General features: G+C 40.5%; 1 protein-coding gene across 1 annotated transcript in view; it reads right to left on the bottom strand.

Annotated features, from left to right (window-relative positions):
* LOC149071641 (insulin-like peptide receptor) overlaps positions 1–26,410 on the bottom strand; it is a 164,905-nt gene that overhangs the window by 30,056 nt on the left and 108,439 nt on the right. The window contains exons 3-6 of the mRNA XM_089247614.1: positions 6,407–6,949; positions 4,561–4,736; positions 2,889–3,072; positions 990–1,088 (exon numbers count right to left, since the gene is read on the bottom strand). Of these exons, the coding sequence (XP_089103740.1) occupies positions 990–1,088; positions 2,889–3,072; positions 4,561–4,736; positions 6,407–6,949 (1,002 nt within the window). The remainder of the gene's footprint in view (positions 1–989; positions 1,089–2,888; positions 3,073–4,560; positions 4,737–6,406; positions 6,950–26,410) is intronic.

Here is a 26,410-nt window from a genome sequence, read left to right as displayed (position 1 = left end):
AACATACATACATACTTTCACATTTATATATAAGATAGGGTAGCACATATTGCATCTGCACACTTGAATTGGCATCCCTGTCAGAATGCATGGGTGCGTCCGTGGTAGCCTATATACTTTGAGAGTAAAGAGTTACGCTATTAATTTGCCATTAGAGGCACAGACATGAAAAAACATTGAGGGTGCAGAAAGTTGCCCATTGTTCTGTATATACAGGACTCAAGTCTGTACGCAGAAAGGGAGAAAGGTGCATTACATTGTATGCTTATTAATTATTGAATGTGTTCAGTCCTTCGCACAAAATTTATTTGGGAGGACCGAAATGGCCTCAGCCCCCAGGTTCTGGTGCTGAGTACAATTGCAGAACCAACTGTAAAACAAACCATGTACAATTGACAGCTTCAGACTGAGGCATATTTACAGTAGGAGGGGGGGGGGGGCTAAGAAGGCTATATTCCAAAGGCGAATTTCAGTAAAAATATTTAATAAGGCATTCAGGTGGCTAAGCCATATATCCACCTCTGGCTGCACATTAGCTTGACTAACTGTACCCTAAGATTCATGGTCACTGCTCATTGGGTATTAGCACTCACAAAATTTTCAGCATCGCAGAATCAATTTAGAAATCAAAATTTCCTATACAAAACTGAAGTCAAGCACTGCCAAGTCTAAAGCATTTCATATGCACCTTGCTACTGCTCATCAACTGCAATAACTGTGTATCTTATCCACAGTTACTGCACATTTGTTGGACTAACTATACCCCAGAGCTTGACAAATGGGGGGGGGCGTGGCGTGGCAAAAGCTAAGTCTCTCAAGAGCCAAGGGTGGTGCCCTTGGCTTCAACTCTAAAAAAAAAAAGCCAATTGTCTTCAACTTGCAAAAAAAATAGGACACACACACACACACACCGAAAGAGTTGCCAATTCAAAATGGTAGACACGACACGAACCACCCTTTAAAAATACATCACATTTGATAATACTTACAGCCTCCTTTGATTTCTATCGCTAATGATCCATTTATATATGTACAACCATGAAGTCCTTGGGCGGCTGCTACATTATTTACATTGACGCCAGGACACACTGAAAAAGACACAAATGAAATACATAGCTTGATGATATTGATGCCAAAACATAAGTTATCTGATCAAACATCTCTAAAGATAAACCATTCAAATTTCAATTAAGTAAAATAATTGCATTGTTATCGATAGATTATGCATGACATGATGCATTAACAAGTGGAGAGCGACAAGATATACGGAAAACTGAATGTTGTGAAGATATTTATTTTTTGATATGTTGATTTTTTAAGGAAGGGGAAAAACTCATCTCAAAAAATAAATATCTTCACAACATCCAGTTTTCCGTATATCTTGCAAATGAAAGATTATAGCTTATCAGCTAGAGCAGAGGTGACCAACAGTTAGCCCACGAGGTCATTTTGTGCAACCCCTGACCAGGTAAAAATACTGTGCATTATATTGAATGTATGATCATCATTGGAGCTAATGATTCCAACAATAGACTTCTTGATTAACAGATCATTTACAGTCATTATTTCTAGGCACAAAAATGACTCGCTATGTTCTTAACATACTGTCTTTTCGAACACACAAATTGCCTTTAAAGTTTAGATAATTTTTTTTTTCTATTTCTTTCTTCTGTCTCATTGGGCAAATTGTCTGTTGGTGGTCTCTGTATTTGGAGCTCAATACATATTTGGTGTTCTGCTCCCTGTGACAGAACTTTTTCAAAGTGAATGCCAACTCACAATGGCACCTCGAAACCAACTAGGCTAGACAAATCAAAATAGCAAAAATACATCATATTTAATAGTCAGGTTCATATTGTGCTGTTGACCAAGAGAGTTAGTTCCACTCCTGATCACGGTGATTGTTTGTGCCGAAAACAAAGCATTTATTTCTAAATTTTCCACATGCCAAGTTGATGACATTCGCCATTGAAACAGACTGGCACTTCTTCAAACAGAACCAATGACATTCTGATTAAAGAAGGGGGCTCATGTAATTATAACACATGTATCACAAATTCAGTTCCATGCAATCATATGGACATACAAAAGTTCCAGGTGATGGTCTAAAAATTCATTTTTACCCATCTACAGACAGCTTGGCGGATCCATCTCATCTTGGTACAATCATGTGTTTACCTGTTCCAATGGTCAACATTATCTACGCAACTAGCTTTTTTGGTACTCGTTTCATCCCAATAATAAAACTCATCTTGAAGTCTACTCATGCTTAACCCTAGAATGGTATCTAAAAAATCTATGCCTAATGAAACCTACACGAAACTACATCTCTTAGACGTACAGGTACCATTCTAGGGTTAAATCAATTTCTTGAGTATTCAATCCATTCAGCTGTATGGGTTGTCGCTATAAGAGAAATGTGCGAAGTCAGGGGTAAGAAGAAAAAAAATAATTGCAGAAAAAATTGGCAAAAAAAGGTTTTGTCTGTAAAATTGAAACCATAGAAGCATTGGATAAAATAATTTGCAGAGGAAATTAATTTTGTGATGCATTGGATCGAGCTGGAAACACAACGAACCACATAAGCAATGAATATATTTCGGTTCATGAAGAAGTGGAAAAATATAAAACCCAGCTCAAAAGTTTAATTTATTGTCTCTCATTGTTTCATTATATTGGCGAAGACAAATCTATGTGCCTTCTGGGTAATTTTATTGGTGCAGCTTATACACCAGAGTGTTACCAGTCCACTTCCCTGGTGTGACTCGTGTTGCTGCAGCTCACCAATGTTGGCCGTTGACCAGAGAGAAGTTGGCTACCCCTGAGCTATATAATAGGTTGAACATGGATTAAATTGAAAAAAATACATTTAATCAACCATGCTTTACCTTTTGGACACCTGTCTGTACAATTTCTGCAGCTGTGCCTGTTATTCTTGTCTTCCATATATCCAGTGGGACACTCTTGTACACACTGACCCTGAAACGGCTTCCAGAACACTTTCCCCTGGTAAGGATACTCTTTGCTGTAGTTAATGCATTCTTCTTCTTCTACACAACGGTGGTTCATGTACTAAAAGTTAAAGGCAATGAATATATATAATATACATGTTTTTGAATCATTGAGAAATATAGAAAATTCATATGACAGTTATGTGTTGTGGTTGAACTTTTATATATACACTTGAACCCTACAAAACCAAACCCTATTAATCCAAAAAAAAAACCCGCTTAATATGAACGGCTCTTAAAAAACATTATGTACATGGGAAAGTTGTAGAATCAAAAACATATAAAAAAAAATTCTCATAAATTCTGCATTGACTGCATCCTGACTGACCAGGTATCTAGTTGCTGCTGTGTTCATAGTCTCAGAAGCATGACGTATGCAGGGGTTGCATTATCATGCTGCTCAGAGAATGGAAATGCAATTTCAAAAGCTATCACAGCTGCTGAATGAATCTTTGGCGGTAGCGTATCAAATAATCTACCCTAGTGGTTCGCACACTAGTGGTTTGCCACCAATTGCTTCCTTTATGACATTTATTCGCAATGCCCTAGAATAGTTTAAGAACCACTCCAAAGCACTGAAAAGGCAATCATCAATGTTTGCAGCTCAACCCAAAACCCTTGCCAAAGGTTGGAGACGTTTCCAGGCAAAACAACACAAACTATAAAAAAACTACTGATTGAATACATCACTTGATTATGAGTTATCACCATTTGAAACTTCAGAGACGACTTCTGCATCTGTGAAAATTTAATGGCTGTTACAGGCCAATGATAACATTTCACCCACATCTTTTCCCTTTGCAACTATGGATTTCTTTTAAAGGCTGAAGGATTTCATCGGATTCCTTTGTTGTTTCTTGATCATGGTCAAAAGCAAGTCTTGGCCATAATTTTTCCCAGGTTTTCTTTAGCATGGTTTCGATCCCGTTTTCATTGATGTTCTTTTTATTTTTCATTTTTGGAGAATGGAAAGCGATTCATTCTCAATGAGATATCGAAGCAACATTTTTTTGCACCTGTTTGATGAATTGTAACATCCCTTGGCTGAAGCAAAGACGAAACACTGGAAAGGTAAAAAAAAAACCCACTTAAATTTCCCCACAATTGTTGTTGTCATTATTAAACAGGATTATCTGGTCTGTAACTCTTATCCCACTCATATAGGGATATACTCACTATTATTATAGTTTAAAAAAAAACAGTGTTTAAACAACAAACTCAGTAATCCAAATTTTTTGCTAATCGAAACAGGTTCTGGTCCTGGTTGTGGTCCAGTTCGAATTAGCAGGGTTCTAGTGTAAATAAAAAAAAAATATTAGCATCAACGACAAAAATTATGATGTCTTCATCCTGGAGCCAGGTCCCTAGGTTAAGATCTTTGAAGGATCCATGACTAAGATTTTCTACGAGTCCCCCCCCCCCTCCAAAGTAAATTTGTAGAGCAAAAAATTAATAATAGGATTCATCTCCGACCTTGGGGCTCGAGCCCTCTTTTGGCATGTAGGGGGCCATAATTACAATACAAATGTGGAGAAAAAAGGACACTAACTTCATACGTATTTGATGGGCATTTTTTCATGCATCTCCCTTTATAGACCACATGTTTACAAGCGATGCATTCATTGGAGAAAGAGCCAGTGCATCCTCCGAGACATTCCTGATGACAACACTTGCTGGTTTCAGAGGAACATGTCAGGTTATGACGCTCACAGTCAAAAGAACAAGCTGATTCAAATAGAAAGAGAAGAAATAAGGTAATTTTAATTAATCAGCCAAAGCACAGACACAAAACATTTTGGGGCTAAGCTAGCTTGCGATCCCCAAAAAGTTTGTCGGTGTAATAATAATAATAATAAAATATATATGCATTATATATTTTTTTTTATTGCTGTAAAGGGGAAAAGTATATAAAATTTTTGATAACTGGATGTACCATTTGTTGAATGGTGCTATGATTTTTAGCCAATTAATCATGATCACATGCATATTCTCTTGTCGTAAATGCAGAAAACATGACTTTAAGGTATTGCAACATCTACAGCTGAACTCAAGTTGTTTTTGTCTTTGTGTTCAGTGCTATACTTATTGCTGAATTGGAATTATTGTCCGCTCCATTGGAGATTAAAGTTATTATTTTAGTTACTTGTTAAAGTTATCCTTTGTTTTCGTATTCACCATTATATCTACCATCGAATTCAAGTTACTCTTTGCTCCACCAATGAATTGAAGTTACTGTTCGCTGTGCCGATGAATTCAAGTTATTGTTTGCATGCTACATCTACATACTATGCTTAATCATACATGTACCTAGTATACATGCAACTTGTTACATCACATCTACTGCTAAATTTGAGTTACTGTTTGCAGGTTTTCTATTGCTAAATTTAAATTGCTGTTTACTCTACTGCTGAATTCAAATTATTTTTTTACGACAGCAAATTCAAACCATTGTTTGCTCCACTGGCAAATTCAAGTTATCATTCGTATTCAGTATTTTGTTTATCGTTGAATTAAAGTTGCTGTTTGCTTTACCGATGTGTGTGAATTCAAGTTATAGTTTGCATGTTAAGTATACTGCTAAATTGAAGTTATTATTTAATCTATTGCCAAACTCTTGGAGTAAAAATTATTTTTCTACTCTAGTGCTGAATTTAAATCATCGTTTCCTCTATTGGCAAGTTCAAGTTATTATTAGCTTTTGCATTCAGTATCATGTCTATCGTTGAATTCCAGTTTCTGTTTGCTCCACAGATGAATTCAAGTTATAGTTTACACACCGGGCTGTCATTTCAACTTTTTCCGAGGGGGCAAAGAACATGTATTCAATGTATGATATATATATACACACCATATCTAGTGTATTTTCTAAAGCCAGGGGAGGCAATGCCCCCCCCCCCCCCCAATGATGGACCTGAGTTTACACGTTGAGTCTACTGATAAATTTAAGTTATTGCTTTGCTCTATTGAAAGAACTCCAACTATTGTGTGTGCGTTTTCCATATTTGCTGAATTTGAATTATTGCTTACTTTTCTGTTGAGTTCAAGTGATAATTTGGCTTTCTTTGAATTCACTGTGTTTTATTCGGTGTTACTTTGTATTCACTTCACTTTTGCTGAATGGGAGATACTGCTTGCTCAATTACTGATTTCAGCATTTTCTACAGGAACCATTATAAATTTATCTGCTTGATTCTGATGTTTCTTCAGTGGTTGTTCTGAAACAAAAGCCAATATTTCATTCGCTTTTGTTTTAGAACAATGTTTTACACCAACGACTTGGTGTAGTCAGAGAAAACCTATGACTTTTTATATTTTTGATTATCGCCACCGGTCCATAATCTGAATGTCATTAAAGATAAATAAAATTTGAAAATGTAAACGTTGAGGTATCTTACTCTTTTGGCAATGATTCGAGTTCCAGCAAAGCTGCAGAGGCTTCCCTCCATCTCTGGTGACCACGGGACACCTCTGATTTTCTGGACACGTGTTCGGGCAATCATCCCACTTCTTGTTTGCCTTGATGAAGTGTCCGCCTCGGCCAGCCTTGGCGATCCTATCCCAGTCGATGGTGTCCACGTAACAAAGGCTAGGGTTCTTCTCGATTCGAACGGAGCCACGTAGGATGTCGGTCAGCCTAGAGAGCCCGATCTCTTGCAGCTGATACATCTCGAACACGACAAAGGCATAGTTGTGGAACAGGATGTTGCCCCGAATGACAGCAAGGTTTGGGAACAGTTTGTCAACAGAAGTGAGTCCGAAAGCCCTGTACAAGAGCAGGTAGCCGGATATCTCGGTGAGTTGCGGGAACGACACGTTGTCATAGTCTTTAGGCTGGCCATTGTCTATAAGGAGGATTTGTAGGTAGCCCTCGACCACAGTGCAATTTTCAAGCTTTTTGAAATTCTCCACTCGATTCCTTATGTCCACATTGGTGCATACTGCAAAGAACAGAAACATTCAGATATAAATAAATATGAATTTCCATCAGTTCGGCAAGTATGAATTTCAGTCATTTCTGAAAATATTTCTTTCAATTATTCTATATACATTTTTTCATGAATTACATACATTCATTTAAATAATTTTCATGAGTTATGAAATACTTTTTTCCAAATAATTCTGAAATTATCTCTTTATTCAATAAATACAAGAAGTTATTTCTTATTAATTACAAAATTATTTCTTCATTCAACAATTATAAAATCATTTCTAATAAATTTTGAAATTATTTCTTTCATTAGTTCTGAAAGGTTTTCTAAAAGTAATGAAATTATTTCTCTCACTAATTCTAAAATACATATTTTTGCATCGAGTTTTTTTTTTAGCATTTTTATAAATTCTGCAACTACTTAAGCCTTTTCATCGGCAGGGCAATTGAAAAAAAAAAAAAACTTGAGGGTCATGCATGGCTTGCTGGGCATGCGTTGAAAACCCTTACCTACAAGCAATGTGTTATTTTGGACATCCTGTCGTCCTGTACGAAATTAAGGCACATAAACAAGGGGAGACGCAATTCAACTGGAAATGCAGCATCAGAATCTATGGGCTAAGGATATTTGAGCTGCCCCTCTATTAAATTTTGTGCAGCCTAATGATTCATGAATATAATGCAATGTGCCTGCCTTCCGCTTCCTGTGTATCGGCTTCTCCAATTCTGAAAAAATTAACCTGATTCTCTTCATATTACGTCTGACCCCGAAAATGTTTTTTGTAATTGCATCTGAATGTACATACATGACTAGGGGTCCTTTAGATCTCACGATAGGGGGAAAACATAGTTCGGGTCCTCCGAATTATTTTCCTCTTTTTCTTGTAACTCAGAATTTTCTCCGGCACGACTCCCACCCTCTGGGGCAATGAGCTTATATCGCATAAGCGACAGAGCCTGGTCGTGCTTGGTCCGCTCTGTTCCGCATACAGACTTTAGACTCGTGTACAGAATGGTTCTAAATTCATGGGACAAACTTTAAGCACTAATAAAAGACTTCTAAACAAGCATTTTTGCGTGGAAACATAGACAGCGTAGTCGAATAGCAATAGCAAAGGCGGTAGAGGGTGTTTTTGGAGAGTACTCAACAGCACTTCACCAAAAATAAATACAATGAAATCTGTCTAAGACGTACACTGTATGAGACGGAAACCTGTCTGAAACGGAATAAAAATAAGTCTGTTCAATGATTAGTGCTTTAATTTGCACCTTTATAAAACGGAAATCTGTCTAAAATGGAATATTATTCCATTTTAGACAGCAGCAGGTTTCACTGTACTTCTTATTTTTCTGACTGATTTGTGCTATCAATCATTTGAGGGTGCAGGGGGTCGTAATGTGGTAGGATCGGAAAATCTAAGTCACTGTACCGCTTGTCACAGCAAGGATCCAGGAAGTGGGGGGGGGGGGACTGATCACTCTTCCCAAGAACTGAATAACATGGGGGAAAAAATTGCCGTATTTTACAGAACAATCAAACAAACCAACACAATAAATCGCCTCCCAACACATTTTTCTGGACCGCGTCTGGCTTGTCATTGTTTGGTGCATCATGACCTTGATGATTCACGCATGAATAAAAACCAAACTTTGGTTCAAAAAAAAAAAATTGGTTTTTATTGGTGCATATGCAAATTCCGATTAGATTGGAGTTTGTTTTATATTCGTGTGAGGGGAGCATCAAAAGGTTATGCTGCACAAAACAATGACAAGTGGTATAATGTAGTACACTTTGCGCTACCCAGGTTGCACCATGAGAAGGCCTACCGCATCACAACCCCTTGCACCCTAGAGTGGCTAATAGCACATACAGCGGCAAATACGTCGGGAAATACTATATTTTCTTTTAGTGAAATGCTATTGTGCACTCCCTAAAAACAGTGTTTGCTATTGCGATTCGACAGCACATTCTATGACCAAAAATGCTTGTTAAGATATCCCATATCAGTGTTTCTCAACCACCGGGCCCTGATATCATTTATATCATTTATACCGGGCAGCGAGAGATTAGCCGTTTCATTTTTCCTCATTCATTTTCTGTTGGTCGTGTGTTTGACCGGGCCTTCGACTAACAAAAATGAATTAAAACCGGGCCGCGGGCTTGAAAAAGGCTGAGAACCACTGTCCTATATCACCTCTTAAAAAGTTTGTCCCATGTATTTAGAATTACCCTGTACACATGGAACGAATGGCGCGATGTGTTTAGTCTTCTCCCCCCCCCCCAATTTTCCCTTTATATGTCAGTGCCTCTTTACATATTTAAAAGGAGTTAAAATGCTTGCAGATTATCTCCGGAAAAAACAACAAAACCCGTTCCCCCAAGGAGACATGACACTAAATATAGATAAATCCGCGATTGGAAAGAAAATGGCAACATACGCCAGCTGGGGGGGGGGGGGGGAAGAGTCGGCAAACATCATCATCATCATCTTATTATCTGACGGGGGTAAACAAAGCCATAAAAAATTCATCACGTCATATCAACCTTGAGAAATGAGACAAGAGAGAGAAACAGCAGCTCTTCTTATTTATTTTTTGTCCTCCATTTTTCTTTTTTGCTATTATAATAAACCACTTATAGGGAAAAACAAACGTGGTACCATATATATATTTTTCCGATTGTTGTTCTGAAAACAGAACTGGGTCATCAGTAACACGAGACTTTCACTTCAGTCTATATAGTCCCTTTTTCTCATTCCTTTCGTTTTACCCCAATCATAATAACGAGTCCAGGAACGAAAACAAATATATAATCGGAATGCATTATATATTACACATAAATATATTTCGTTCTCTTATAAAGACGCAATACTTTGATCCTATCGATTTCCAAACAATTTTACGATCGCCATAGACCCTGTGTAATGAGATTCGAAGCATCTCTGGAAGGTGGGGGGGGGGGGGGGGGTAATCCTGCACGATCTCAGGAACGTTAGCGACGCAGCTCTAATTGGAGCGGCACACGGTGTTTGGAAATCACTGCTGTAGATTGAAAAATGGAGAACCCATCTGTTTCTAGGAGGAGTTTCGAATATTTCACGGTGAGTGAGAGAGAGAGAGAGAGAGAGAGATTCCCATCCAGGGGGCAGGGCCGTCTTAAGAGCATCATGGGCCCCCGGGCCAAGTGGTTTTTCTGAGGCCTTACCAGGCAAATTCTCCAAAATTTCAACTAATTCTCATTCTTGTGAGGCCCCTCTTCTCCTGAGGCCCCCGGGCCATGCCCGGGTGAGCCCATGCGTTACGACAGCACTGCCAGGAGGTCCTCACTATCTCTTCATCTTTTCGGAGAATCCAGTCCTTGCGCTAATTTTTTTGTCCCTAAAAGATGAGGAGGTGCGCAATCCCTGCTGGTCTTGGAAAAATAATCACTCACAAAGCAATTTGAGCAGAAGCAGAGGCTGTACCATCTCCTCGTCCTTTTCGAGAAAATATCTTTAAGATATTTTTTAGTCCGAGCGATCAGGAAATGATACAGTCCCAGCTGGTCTACTGGGAAAGCAATCGCTCACAAAAGAACTTGAGCGGAAACGGGAGATGTACCATCTCCTCGTCCTTCCTTTACGAGATAATCCAATCCTTAAGATATTTTTAGTCCGCACAATCAGAAGATGGTACACTCCCGGCTGGCCTACTTGGAAAACAATCGCTCATAAAAGAATTTAAGAATAGACGTGGGCCGTACCATCTCTTCGCCCCTTCCGAGAATCCAGTCCTTAAGATATTTTTTTAGACCGCACGATCACGAGACGATAGTCTCATCTGGTCTACTTGGAAAACAATCGCTCACAAAAGAATTTAAGCATAAACGTGGGCTGTACCATCTCCTCGTCCTTTCCGAGAGAGAATCCAATCCTTAAGATATTTTTTAGTCCGCGCGATCAGAAGATGGTACACCTTCCGCCTGGTCTATTTGGAAAACAATCGCTCACAAAAGAATTTAAGCATAAACGTGGGCTGTACCATATCCTCGTCCTTTCCGAGAGAATACAATCCTTAAGATATTTTTTTAGTCCGAGCGATCAGGAAATGATATAGTCCCAGCTGGTCTACTTGAAAAACAATCGCTCACAAAAGAACTTAGCGGAGACGGGGTTGCACCATCTCCTCGTTTTTTTCCAGATTCCAGTCTTCAAGGTCTTTCCTTGTCCCTTTTCCATTCAGGTGCACACACACACACGTGCCTGTTACGTTAGCACCAATGGGAGCAAGGGTTCACTAATTAACTTTAGGTTCATTAGTGGACTTTCACGAAATTATTTTGTTTACAAATTCTGAACATTCATTAGTTTTAGAATTGCAATACTTCTTTCAACAATTTTGGTAATTACAAGCATCATTATTATTATTTTTTTTTACTTCTTTCGTTAATTTTGAATTTTCATTTCTCTGGAATTAAAATGAATTAACAATTTAAAAATTCGCAAAAATACCAGTTCCAATTGTTCTTCCCATTAGTCTTAATTTGTCATCGTATCCGGAATTTCATTATTTCTTGGGAATTTTCTTTCATTAGATCCCGATTTTCTTAAGTTCTGGAGCTATTTTTTTTTATATCTCATTAACTTTCAATTTATCGATTTTATTTCTCTTTATACAAATACAAATACGACACCACAACAGGCAAATTGCCCAACGAGGTGGCCGACTTAAGAACATCATGGATCCCCGAGCCATTTTTTGGAGGCCCTACCTACTACTGCTACACCACACATGCACCCCCCCCCCCCGCGGAACCCCCCAACGAACCCCCAACGAATCGGTACATGCGGGAATGTGCGTGTACGTGTAGTGCAACCTGACGTAAAGCTTGTTTATGTGTGATGCTTGTTATGTGTAGTGCTGTCATCTGCCCCCAGTTTTTCTAACTATGAGTGAAGTGTTATGGCTGAATGATTTACCGTTGTAGGACTGTTGCTCTCTGTTGCAAGACTTTTTAAGGGGAGATCGGCTCGCATTTGCGCCTTGAAGTTGGGAACCACAGAAAACCAACTTCAGCCGACCACCACTGTGGGGTTCGAACCCGGATCCTCGCATCACGAGTCCGTCCGAATTCTCAGCAATTTTTTATTAGTGTTTGTGTTGATTTACATTAACGTGTGTGAATCTAATAATATGCTCATATTCTTCTATAGAAATTATTCAGCATTCTGGTAAATTTTTTTTTTGATCCTAACTTCCTAACTTCGCGCCCATTCCTCTTGCCGCCCCCCCCCGCCCCCAAAAAAAAATGTTTGGGGCCTTCGAGACCCCGGAGTCATTTTGACATAGTTGCAAGAAAAAAAAATTCGATTCGAGCTCGATTCTTACGAACCGATTCTTAGGTATGGATGATTGGTTATTAAGAATCAGAAGGTGGTACACCCTCCTAGACCATAGTTTCCCAACCTTTTTTTGTCCCATCGCCTTCTTCAGAATTTTTTTTCTCCCAGCGCCCCCCAACGCAATCTAACCCATAGAGTCCTATGTTATATCCGTAGCTTCTACCACCCCCCTGCAACATTACATCGCCCCCAAAAGGGCGTTAACGCCCACGTTGGGAATCACTGCCCTAGACCATTGATCACCCTTTCGTTCAATCACGTGATTGTAAGCTATTTAGATTACTTTTTTTTTTTTAGTCACACAACGACCGTTCTCTCTCTCTCTCTCTCTCTCTCTGGGTCACTCACTGTCCTAGTTCCTCGCTCTCTAGGCAGAGGTGGATTTATTGTTTCCCCGCCTGCGTGGGCTAAACAAATATAGCCACCCGTCTCCTAATTTTCTTAGCAACTCAAATTTGCCGCCCATCCGAACTTGCCACCCGGGGCTGCTATAGCCGCTAAACCCCCTGTGTAAATACGCTTCTGCAGCTGAAACAATGGATACTATGGGAAAAACAATAACGATTTCGTCGTGGAAAATAAAAATTGAAGGTCATAAATGATTCGAAACACGAAGGGTGAAGAGAAAAATAAAAAGTGAGAGAGAGGGACAGAGACTTCCTCATCACTTTTATCCTCTTTTGCAACATTTCGTTTCCTTATTTAAGAGAACTCGCGCGTTAACTATATTATTCTCGTCTGAATGACATACAAACATGACACACGAACCGTGCACATGTTTTGAGCCTACTTTTAACCTGAAGGCTTTGTTTTTTTTAAAAAAAAAGCAAATTTTCAACGAATCTATTTTTTGGCATTCCTTGAAATTACTTTGCATTCCAGGGCTAGACAAATCTCGAAAAATACATGTGCCCAATCGGGGACGCGACTCAGAATAATAGATGCCCGAATTGATATTTTACATGCCCGAAAAAACATTATTTAATAATTATTACGGGTTTTTTTTTTTATTTTTACTTCAAAATTGAAAAATACGGTAATTTATTTACATATAAAAAAATTGGAATTTCGAAAGGAATACGAAAATTCAAAAGCAATGCGGTCGTCGAATAAAAAAGATAAAATCAGTCAAGAAAACTAATTTAACTCCCCAAAGATGACGGACGAGATATCTCGTCCAAACGCAAATGGAAGAAATTCATACCGGCTTTTTTCCCAGGGGTTTTTTTTTTACTCTTTTTCCCATCATCGCGAAGCTTCATTGTAATCCTATGAAAGGAAGTTGTTTCTCCATGTTCTTGAATTATCAATTTCATATTTGAATTTTTAATTTAGTTAGAAGGGAAGTAAGCAAACCAGTATTCACTTATTAACGGAGTGTGGCCCAGCACCTGGGCGGGCCACGCAACCAACTGGGGCCAAGCAGAGCCATCTCGCCAAGGAAAAGGAGTCCAGCACCTGGGCTGGCAGCGTCATCAACCGCAGGCCCACCAGAGCCACCCCGACAGCACCTGGGTTGGCCACGCCACCATCTGCGGGCTCACCAGAGCCATCCTGCCGAGAGTGAAGTGGCCCAGCACCTGGGCTGGCCACATATCAACGGACACCAGCGGCACCGAAGCCTCCATGAACTTTCCGCAAATTTTGTAAATACGTCCGGCGGCAAACCAAATAATAATGTCAAGACCGCGCCCAACCGGGGCAACTGTCGCGATGGGCGGTCCGATTTTTAGCTATGTCCTACGTAAGCCATGAACAACGGCAGCACTCTGTATAAAGACCGCGCCCACTCTGGGCACCTGTCACGCCGTAAGCGGTCCGCAACGGACAGAAGGGAACGTGTACATTTTGTATATTCTGTATATTTTTGAATTTGCAACAATAAAACTTTTCTGGGGGTTTTTGGGTCGGGGTCCGGGGGGGGGGGGTGATTGGGGGCGGCGTCGGCGTCTTCTGGGTTTGTGAGGCCCTCCTGGGCATGCCCTGGGTGGGGGGGGAGCTGTGGGCCGAGGCTGCTCCGGGCAATGGGTGTAAGGGGACCAGGCCTCACGGCCTGCTTACGGCCTGGAGCACCAATCTTAGAGTCGAGGGCCGGCGTGGTCCAACCCTTCCGGGCTTACATCCCAACAGGGACAGAGCCCGGACTACGACTGGCCTTTAAGTCTTTAAGTATTCACTTATGAAAGAGCACTGGTCCTTTCTTTGCTATACTTCTCATAGCATCTGAAAAACTGCACAGAGATATCAACCGTTTCGATCAACGATCAAAAATGAGGCAGTACGTGGAGTTCCTCATAAGAACTGCCATAGAAATAGCATTACGAGTGGGATCCACCCGGGCAGCTTCTGGACCCGAGGCAGGTGATTCCGATCTCACCTTCCTATTGTAACTCTCGGCACTTCCTTTATTCTCATTGTTACTCGATGGCAGCTTTTCTCAACCCAATGACCATAAAAAAAGTCCGAAACAAATTGACGGATCACTTGTGTCCCGTATTACGGGACATTCCGGCAATTTTATTTGTTCCTTCTTTTTTTTAATACATTTGTCCCGTTTTTTTCCAGCTTATTTGAATTTTTAACGTTTACTAAAAGTTGTGAGTACAAAGCATTTTCTTAACATATAAATTGTATTATGATTATTATGACAAAAAATTTAAGTATTCATCTCAGATATTTGTCACGTTTAACGTTTTTCCCGCGATTTTTCGGCAATTTTAATAACAGTTTGCGATGGTGCCTACTTCTGAAGACATTTTTGATCACAACTGGCAACATCCTCTAGATTACCCTATTTAAAAACCCCAATTTACCGTATTTTTCTCAATAAAATATGGTAATCCGAATCATTTGAATATTTTTTTTCGTGAAATACATTTTTTACTGAGATTTGTTGCAGTCATTTCCCTTCAGCAATTTTAGAAGCAGTAATTAGCGAATTGCACTTAAGGCAATAAATATTTTTGGCAAAATTAAGTGATATCCCGTATTTAGGATCAGATTTATCTCGATGAAGTACGGTGAAATTCAGTATGAAGGTGTAATATATATCACAGGCCACCCCCACAAGGGCGGGGCTGACAGGACCCGGATCAATTTTCATCATTTTTCGCTTTTTCACGCAATTAATTAATTGAAGAAGGGCCTGACCGGAGTCTGACCGGGGCCCGCTAAAGATCCCAGCCTAGGGGGCCCCACTCCAGGATGTGGGGGCCATGTATGTATATATATATATTGAGCCAATACCGTAATTACTAATATCAATTACAACGTATTTGAATAATGTTTCATTCAGTCGGAATTAAATTATTAAATCTGCCTGCGGAGCACCTATGCAATCGGTTGAGAAACATCGCTCTATGGTGTAATCTGTGAATGCAAATCTTCGCAGCCAGCACGACCCTCAAATCCTTATCAATATAAAGACTGCATATTTTAAGAATTCTCTACCTGTATTGCGAGTTTCGTCGTATTTCAAATAGCAATCGTCGTATTCCGTAGCAAACAACATCAGAAGAAAATCCACAACTTCTGGGAAATTCTCTCGGAACACTTTTATCTCGTTTCTATAAATACACCCAAATAACCTGATTTTCCATCAAGAGCGAACGAGAATCAAATATACTCGTACATATTCTAATAGTATATATCCCCGTGTCTTTTCCTAATCTAATACCTACAGAAGAAAGAAAAATAACGAAGAGCTCTCAGACAGAAAAGAAAATTCGTCAGAGATTTTTTTTTTTCCCCCAACGAATTCTCATAAGAATTCCATAGAAAATCAGAATGAATAGAAAAAGTCCCTTCCATTTATTTTCCAAAACTTCCTTTTCAGCTAAGAAAATAGTCGCAGCAAATGGAAGCAATGAGTAAATACGATATCAAAGAAGTAAGATAAGGAAGAGATGAGAGATACTCTTGTACATGTCTGTGGAAGGCCAGTTTTCTTTGAATGACGGATAGATATGGCAATTTATTAGATGAAATTCCTGCCGTAGACGACGTTTTGTGCTCCTTGAATCGAATCCAAGACAACACGAAGCGTCCAAGTCTCTGAACACCAAGTCATCAACACCAGAGGGTCGGATTAACCATTAAGCAAAATAAGCACGCACTTAGGGGATCAGGAGAATAGGGGGCACCACAAAAATGATCCAATCACTGTTTTTTTTTATGTATTAATCCTACATCTCCCTTTAAATGTACAATCCTACATTATTTTTCCCACAGCTTTTCTACCATCCAGTACAAAATCCTAAAATTTTAGGAGCACTTGATTGCACTATTGAAGGGGTTTTTTTTTTTTATAGAAAGGAGGGCGGAAGGGGGGAGTATGTTCCCAATGCGTGCCGTCTTGACGCGTGGGCCCACCTAGGCTAGTACCTCCAGAGGTTCTAAAAGAAGTAGTTCAATTTTTCGAAAAATTTCCCGGTAGGGCCTGAGAAAAATCACTATATTTTGTAAAATTTTTATAAGTATGCCCAGAGCCATGTCAACAGCATCATAGCCCCCCCCCCCAGGTAAAATAAATTTTTCTGAACTTACCCTCCACATAGCTATAAATACCTACCTGTGTATTCATACTCACTCTCTAAAAAATGTTTACCAGATCAAATTGTTATGAGGCCTCCCCGGCACTTGATGCTCCCAAGCCGTGGCATCGTTAGGCTTAGGGCAAAAAATTTATCGTCCCTAAATATCAAGAGCGGAATATTCCGCAAAATAAGCCACCCTTTTGTCTCCGCAAAATGAGAGGTTGTGCTGCACGTTTTTTTCCCCAAATAGTTTTGCGAATTCGTCAAACCTTCCTTAAAGAGCAAAAATCAAGCTTCAGGATGACCCGAAAATCCATTCAAGACCTTTAATCAAGCCTCGCACGGATCCGAACTCGCGAAAAAGCACATGAATCGGATCTCGCATGGATCCGAATCCGGTTTAGAGCTTGCATTAAGCTTGAAGCGGGACCAAATTCAGTTGAAAGCGTGAATCGAGTCTCGGTGCGGATCTAAATTAAGCTTGAATCGACTTTCAAGCTCTTAACATAAAAAATCAGCGAATACTTTACACGGATCCCCGAATACAGCGAGGTATATTGAGCCCCGAGCGGATCCGAATACAGTGACTTAAATTGAGCCCCGAGCGGATCTAAATTCGGCAAAGAGCTTGAATCGAGCTTCACATCGCCACAGCTCGTCTCAACAGCGTCCTGAACGACCGGGTAGAATAATGTTTTCGCCCCCCCTACAACGTGGCCAAAAATTTCCTGCTTACCAACAGGGAATGACCAATCCCAGGCGCCTGGTCGCCATGGTGACTGAAAAGTTTTTGGTTTGCGAATAAGTTGTTCTCAAAAAGGGGGGGGGGATATTTTTATGATAAGGGAAAAAAATTAGTTCAAATTCTTTTCGATAGAAGGCGCTGCACGCCACTCCGGCAGAAGCGATTGGACCTGAACCTTTCTTCAATTTCTTCAATGTCCGAAACTTCAGCTGGCGATTCGTGGCTGAGGTGAAACAACTTCCAGTGCTTTATCCACCAATGTCAACATCACAATGAAAACCTTATTTGAGTGCCCGTAACAGGAAAATTCAGAAATAGGCTGTACAGTGTACACCCTGCATTTCACAGGACCCCGATCCGCATGTTTCCAGTGATTTGCTTTCGTGCAACGCCCTCTATCGACAAAAATGTGAACTTTTGAGAATAACCTTTTCGTAAAACCGCATTCACATTTTAAAATTTCTTCAATTGTTAAACTATTCACGCATTTATGGGACACACTGTATTTTAGCAAAGTTTGGAAAACTCCCCCAAACATAAATGAACGAAATGCGAAAAATATTCTCGCTTTTCATTCTCAGTCTTCTAATTTCCGACGGAAAATGATTTAATTTCGAATCGAGGGAGATTAGAATCGGCTTTTGACGACAACGAAGGTTCGTCCAGCGAGGGCGATTTCCTCCAACGCTGATTGGTCGGTCTCGGGAAATGATGTCACAGTTATTGAATGACGTCTAATCTTGGCCGCGGCCCCCACACCGAGTTAATCCCCCCCCCCTTCCCGAATATAATCCTAGGAATCCGACTTTGTTTACTGCAACTCGAGTGAGAGCAAATTTATTACGTTGCGAAACTCTCGAGAAAATAGCATATTTTGAAAGTAATTACGGAGTGTCGAGAGCGAGAACGTCGTACACGATTAACGATTTCTCTCCCGGTCCCAAACAGCAACGACGGGGGCCGACACAGTGTAATTGGTTGGTATTATTCGGAGTCAAATAAAATACATTTCATACCATCAGAGACATACGCCGAGTTTAACTCCTTTAGGATTTCGCAATTTGCACCTACAGTGTTTCTTAATTCTTCGTTTCCTAAGAATATGGCTCGGTTCCAGGACGCGGAGAAATGATTTCACGTGTTGCCAATTATGGTATCTCTTCCCCCTCCCCCCAACTCGTGACTTTGCCAAATATTGTTTGCAATGCTGCCATTTTTCTTTTCTTTTTTCTTCCAGGATTATTAACATCTCTGGAGTAGTAAATACTTTCTTGGATTTTCTTTTTTTTTTAACGAATCGATAGTAACCTTTGCATTTTGCTCAGCTTGAGATTTTGATTTCGAAGACGGAAAGCAAAGGAAAATATGACTTCTCTGACTGAGATATTATTGAAAACATTGTTGTGGAATCAACAGAATTCGGAAAACTTTGTTGACTACGTGTGTCTATGTTAAAAAATTGATTATATGTATCATCCACGCAGAAATGCCAACTACAAGCGTCATTTGGAAAGCGTTATTAACTGGAATCATCTATAAGTAAGCATTGGTGATAGCAGCATCATTGGCATTATCCAGAAAGAACTGCTGACAACATGCATGAATGAGGAAGCATTGTTGACTACATTGATGAATAAGAAAGCATTGTTGGCTACGTTCATGAGTAAGAAAGCATTGTTGACTACATACTTAGTTTAGGAAGCATTGTTGACTACATTGATGAATAAGAAAGCATTGTTGGCTACGTTCATGAGTAAGAAAGCATTGTTGACTACATACTTAGTTTAGGAAGCATTGTTGACTACATTCTTAATTTAGGAAGCATTGTTGACTACATACTTCATTTAGGAAGCATTGTTGACTACATACTTCATTTAGGAAGCATTGTCGACTACATTCATGAATATGGAAGCATTGTTGACTATATTCATGAATATGGAAGCTTTGTTGACTACATTCATGAATATGGAAACTGTTGACTACATACTTCATTTAGGAAGCATTGTTGACTACATACTTAATTTAGGAAGCATTGCTGACTACATACTTAATTTAGGAAGCATTGTTGGCTACATTCATGAATAAGAAAGCATTGTTGGCTACATTCATGAATAAGAAAGCATTGTTGGCTACATTCATGAATAAGAAAGCATTGTTGGCTACATTCATGAATAAGAAAGCATTGTTGGCTACATTCATGAATAAGAAAGCATTGTTGACTACATGCTTCATTTAGGAAGCTCTGTTGACTGCGCATGAACATATCCAGTAAGCATTGTTGACTACCTTCATCATTTAGGAAATATGAAAGCGTATCAGGCTAGCCTAACCAGACGCGGGACCTAGTGCGAGAAAAATTTCTGGGCCTCAAAAAAAAACCCCCGATTTTATATATTTTGCAGGAGCATCCATAAACTCACATATCGCATTACAGGAATACACGGCAATGCTGAACAATTTTCCATAAAAAAAAATATGAACGCACAATTAAATGTAAATCAACACAACAATCAATGAAAATTTCGAACTAAATACCAATTAATTCGAAATTGTCGTTAATTTTTGTGTTAATTTACATTTCAGAGAGTCGGGTGTTTATATATTAACCATTTCCCCCTCAAGGCTAAAAGAGTCATTTCCGCCTCACAACAGGGTGATCCTTAGGGGGGGCGGCAAGTGACCTCTAGTTGCCTCCCCCCCCCCCTTCCTAATGTGGTTTCCCGAACTTCCATCGAGCCGCCATCTTCTCTTCAAAAACTCGCCACAGAAAGCGCAACACGCAATTGACAACATTACCTTTACATAAATATTGAAGCATGTTCACATATAAAAGGAAAATACACACGCAGTACATCCCTCAAAAAATAGCATCCGCCAACGCAACACACAACGGAGTTTATTCCAAGAAACTGCAACAAAATTTATTCAATTTCCGCTTTTTCCGAAGTTACTGGGAAAAAGGACAATGAAAAAAAAGATCCTTCCGGAAAATTCTTCCCGATATAGGTAAAATGAAAAATTCCTTCTCTGTGTGTGTTGTGCTGCGACATATTTTCAATTCCAGACTCAGCCAAATGCAATGTCCGATTTCCCCCCCAAGAGAAATGAGAACTCGCTCTCCCATGTGTGAAATATATCTAAAAGCTTTTCTAAAAATACATTCATTTCCCATTAAGTTTCGAATTCAAGGTAACAGATTGTATTCCGTACGAGTTCCTACAGGATAAGATAGCACATTAAAATTTACAATATCTCTCAAGAAAACAGCGAGATAATATTATATTTATTACTACTACTTCCACTTTAAAAAGAAAAAAATTGCTCTATTCCGTCTTTTTTCTAGAAAATTCTTTAAAAAGATACCCCACCCGATACGGACGACCTTGACCATTCTTTTTAAATAAAATAGGAAAAAAAAAATATATTTCTCGTAAATGTGGGAAAATCGTAATTAATGCAGAAAATAATAAAAAAAATATATATATATGAGAAGAGTTTGTTGTGATGTGGAGGAAAATTTAAAAATGGATGTTTTTTTCCTTATTTTATTTCAAGATATGATAAGATTAAACACCAAAAAAACATAAAAAAGTCGCGACGTTTTAATTACGTCGGATGTCACTTTGAGAGCCTTTTAATAATTACGATGTTAGTAGAGAGATATATAGGGAAGATTGAGAAGAAAAATTACTTTTAGAGAACACTTATTTGTGAATACACTATGTTTTTTGTTTTTCAAAAGAAGTGAAATTTCGTGATTCGAGTTAATTACGTTAATTATTCTGTGATGTGAAAAACGATTCCCGAGGATTTTCGTTTTCTTGTTTCGAAAATGAATAAACTACAACCCACCGCATTATCCGAACAACTCATTAGGGGGTCATTCAAGTATTACGCCAGCAACGATGGGCGGCGGGGAGTTTCCCGATTTGCTAACGTTTGATGATGGGGGGGGGGGGGGGATGATGCTTTCGTCATCGACTACCATTTATAAAAATAAGAAATATTCTAAAGTCCCGTTCACATGTACAATAAAACATCCCGGTAACGGGGATTTTCGCTACAAACCGTTCACATGACGTTAAGTTTATGCCGGTGTAATAATCCCCCCTCTTTTTTCCGGAAGTCGTCACTGGTTACGTAGGTTGAACGGAAGTGATTGATTCAAGATGGTTGACGAAGGAGCTTATAGCGGTTTTCGCGGCGCAAAGGATTATGGGAGAGAAGGTCGGTGTCGACCTCCAATCCACCCCAAGAAAGATGGGCTTTTTTTTGATGAGCTTCTCGCCCACCTTTTTCTTCCCTACGAGGGGGGAAAAAATTGTCATGCCGGTAATTACCACCAAAGCGACCCCCAATCTTGCACATGTGAACGGGGTTTTAATGGCATCTTACTCGGTGCGCCGAAAACGCAAAATCTTTCGCTATGTTTGTGGGCACCTGAACTAACATTCTCCCTATCGGTAAGTTCTGCACACAGCCACTTCAGTGATCTCTAAATGTTTAGCGGATCCAAGTGATGTGGAAATGCATCCGGGGCCACCTAACTGCTGTGGTACAGTGCCACGCATCACCCTCCCCCGTACGTCTTTCATCCCACCAATATGTTTTAGGCGGCGGCAGAGATGATGAGATTATGCTGACACGGGGGGGGGGGGGTTAAGAATGGCTAAAAATTTGCTGACGTAATACCTGAACGGCCGCTTAAACATGAGCAAAAAAAAAAAAAAATCGGAAAAGAAATCGCCCTATACACATGAGGAGAGCTGGACCAAAGATATAGTAGTAGATTCTTAGATAGAGTAGTACAGTAAAACCACTCTACACGGCCACCCCCCTCAGAGCAGGTCACCAATATATTTTACGGCCAAATAAAAATATCCTGCCAAAAAGTCTATTTAAATAATGTACAGGGTTGGCAGAAAGTCCGTAGAAACTTCAAAAATTCATAAAAACCGGAAAAATAACCGAAATAAAAAACGGTGCAGGGTTAGCATCGCTAGGTTGTAACGGGATTTCTTTTAAGACCGGGAAAAGCAAAACTCAAAAAACAGCCGATAGGTGGCTATGGTACGAGCGACTTCGATGGAAATATGCAAATGAGACGGTTATAAGAACTTGCGCTCCTAATTTCACAATCAGTTCACCGTTGTAAACCGTGTACGTGGACCTGCTGCACCCTGCCGTAGCTGGATTTGTGACTCGCCTGCAATGTGTTACCCCTTATGGTGGTGGTGGAACGCATACTGCTGTAATAAACGATTTGGGGGCATTCTGTTCGTTAATTGCTTTTCTTTGACTTGTGTACGTCAGCGTCACCTATCGGCTGTTTTTAAAGTAATTTTTTTTCTTTCTGTCTTAAAAAAACTCCCGTGACCTCTAACGATGCTAACCCTGAAAACCGTTTTTTATTTCGGTTATTTTTCCGGTTTTTACGAATTTTTAAAGTTTCTACGGACTTTTTGCCTACGCTGTATTTCGAACATCTGTTTAACGGCCACCCTCAGATACGGTCAAGGGCACCATTTCCCATCATTCGTTCCATTGGACTAAAACCCTCTTTAAGGACATCAATAGTTGCAATTTCGGTTCAAATTATGCTCACTAGATTGTAACAAAAGTTTCAAATATTTGATCAATTTTTCATTTTTTTTTATACAGAAACCTTCCCCCCCCCCCCCCCCCCAGATGCGGTCGTCGCTCTTTTACGGCCAAATAATACAATTTTCCCACGTGTAATACAACTATGTTTTTGAAACCGCCCGATCAACGGTCGCCTCTCTTTTACGGACGAACTCTTTTGTGCAACCGGTGACCGCAAAAAGAGAGGTTTTACTGTATATATTTGGCTACTATTAAATAAAAATTTGGCTTCAAGTTTTGGCAATGCTCGCCAACTCTGATGTCCGTTAAGAACCTGAAACCATGCGTTGCTGACTGCACTCCTGTATTTTACATTAATCCCCGCTGCTTTAATATGATCAGCTGTAGTATAATCGTCGCTTGTGTGTCCAGTGCCGTCTTAACGCATGGGCCCACCCGGGCACGGCCAGGGGGCCTCAAGAGAAGAGGGGCCTCACAAAAATGAGATGCGGTTGAAATTTTATAGGATTTACCAGGTAGGGCCTCCAAAAAACCATTTGGCCCGGGGGCCCACGATACTCTTAAGACGGCCCTGTGTGTGTCTATCACTTAAGAGGAAAAAATCCATCCCTGAAATGCAGTGAAAAACGTAAAATTGCAAGTTTGTGTTCTTGCAAATGAATTCAATGCATTGATTGGATACATTTTACTGTGAACGTAATGACGGAAAGTCATTGGATTCAGTCTTTCAACTTCAAATACATTTCGAAGGAGTTGAAATACTCAGTAAAACTCACCAAAATGCGATTGATCAGTTTTCCCCCAAAAGATTCAGTACGCAAAACCAGGGATCTGCCTGTTAGCATCGCTAGGTCATGGGAATTTTTTTAAAACAGGGAAAAAACTAAAAAAAACAGCCGATAGGTGGCACTGACGTACACAAGTCAAAGAAAAGGTACGCAAATAACGAACAGAATGCCTACAAATCGTTTATTACAGCAGTATGCGTTCCACACTGACCACCACAGGGGAATAACACATTGCAGGCGAGTCACAAATCCAGCAACGGCAGGGTGCAGCAGGTCCACATACACGGTTCACAACGGTGAACTAATTATGGATTGGTAGCGCAAGTTCTTTTGTAACCGTCTCATTTGCATATTTCTACAGAAGTCAATCGTACCCGCCACCTATAGACTGATTTTTGAGTTTTTTTCCTGTCTTAGAAAAAATTGCCGCGCCCTAGCGATGCTAACCCTGCAAAACGTTTATTTCGGTTATTTTTCCGGTTTTTATTCATTTTCAAAGCTCTACGGACTTTCTGCCCACGTACTATATAATACAACAAAAACTGGACCCCCCCCCCCACCGATACGGTCACCCCTCTTTTACGGACAATTTTTTTTTGTCCCGCGAGTGTCCGCAAAGAGGGGTTTTTACTCAATCTAGCACATACACGTTCAACCCAAGGCCCGCGTGGGCCAAATATGACCCTCAAAGTCATCTGATGTCGCCCGAGACTTCAAACCTAATTTTGTAAAAATTAACTATGTGGCACATTTACAGATCACTTAAGAAACACGCCCTCGCAGTTCCAGAACAATTGAACTGTCCATGGAACATTTACAGCAGTAACCCGTGGCAGTTTCATATCACTCAAGTGACCCCACGTCAAATTTGCAGATAACATAAGTGGTGGCGGTACATTTACAAAGTCACTCAAGTGGCCCGCAGCACGTTGACAGCTCACGTACGTGGCCCGCGGTGCATTTGCAAATCACTTTAAGTGACGTGTGACAAAGTTCCAGAGCACTTGGGCGGCCCACATCATTTAAGCTACTCGCGGTGAAGGGTGTCAGGTGGGACTGGTGCCCCCCGGCGCTGGACCAGAGGTTGCGCCGAATTCACCGTTTTACTGAAGGGGTTCTTAACCTTGTTCACTGCGACCCAAAATCAGTAACAAGATTAGCGCTTCGCGACCCATGGAAGTTTGTTCTTAAAAATTAGTGAAGCAATAGTTGCATTTATAACAGGATAGTAAGTGGAATTTCAGCCCCATTCCGCAGACCCATGCGAATGAAGTTTCGGTCGTGAGCCATAGCCATGGAGCCCACAAGGGGTGGATTGACAAGACTCCAGCCCTGGGCCCGGGAGGATTTTAATCATTTTTTGTTTTTTCACGCTATAAATTCATCATAAAGGGGGGCCCGTGAAAATCTGGTCGGGGGGGGGGCCCGTAAAAGATCCCTGCCTAGGAGCCCTGGTTCAGGATATGGGGGCCATGCCCATAGCTCAAGGACCCCCGGCTGTAAGTGCATTTATACGAGCCATCGCGAAAGCAGCTGTGAATCAAGTTTGAGTCATGACCAATACCTCAAGAACCCCTGGCTATAAGTGAATTCGTACGACCCATCTCTGGAGCCCCCGCGACCCAAGATTGAGTCGCGACCCATAATTTTAGAAACCCCTGGTTTGACTGATTCTTCTAAAATACACGGGGCGCTAAAATGAGTGTTTGCCCCGCTTGACAAAGTATCCAAATGCAGCCCTGCCCGGGTTCATACACTGGACTAATAGGGAAAAAATGAAAAGGTGGTGGACGCCCATGGCCCAGTTTGACTGATATCAGGACCAGTGCCGTCTTAACACATGGGTCCACCCGGGTAGGGCCCCGGGAGCTCAAGAGAGAGAGGGGGGAACCTCAGAAAAACGAGAAGTAGTTGAAATTTTTGAGAATTTTCCAGGTAGGGTCTAAGAAAAATCACTTAACCTGAGGCCCCCATGATCCTCTCAAGATGGCCCTGATCATAGGCGGTAATAGACTTGAAGGTATGGGGGCATGATGATGATGTCAATTCATATATATGCAAATACATTGGATCAGTCGGCTTTACCTTTGATGCCATGATCCCCCGTATCTCCACCCGTGGCCCTGGTCAGGGTCTGGAGGTTGAGAAACACTGACTTGAGTGATCTGGGGGAATGTGTCAGGATCACTTCAACTGCACCGCGGATCATTCAAGTGATCTGGTTATGTGCCGCTGAGTTCATTTTTACAGAATTATGTTTGACGTCACGGGCCACATTAGATGACTCTAGAGTGCCCATAGGAGCCGGAAGCTAGGGGCTGAGGCCATATTTGAGCCCCCTCCCACCAATAATTTCTGGGAAAAAAAACCAATGCAATGCATCTTCCTTTTCCTGCGAACACTCATTTGAGTCCCGTA

The sequence above is a fragment of the Pholcus phalangioides genome, unplaced genomic scaffold (assembly GCF_987345545.1).
Source record: "Pholcus phalangioides strain wild (caught in Gottingen) unplaced genomic scaffold, Ppha-v1.0 ptg000018l_1, whole genome shotgun sequence".
Taxonomy (NCBI): domain Eukaryota; kingdom Metazoa; phylum Arthropoda; class Arachnida; order Araneae; family Pholcidae; genus Pholcus; species Pholcus phalangioides.
The sequence above is the reverse complement of the archived record's forward strand: the minus strand, read 5'-3'. Positions and strand labels throughout refer to the sequence as shown.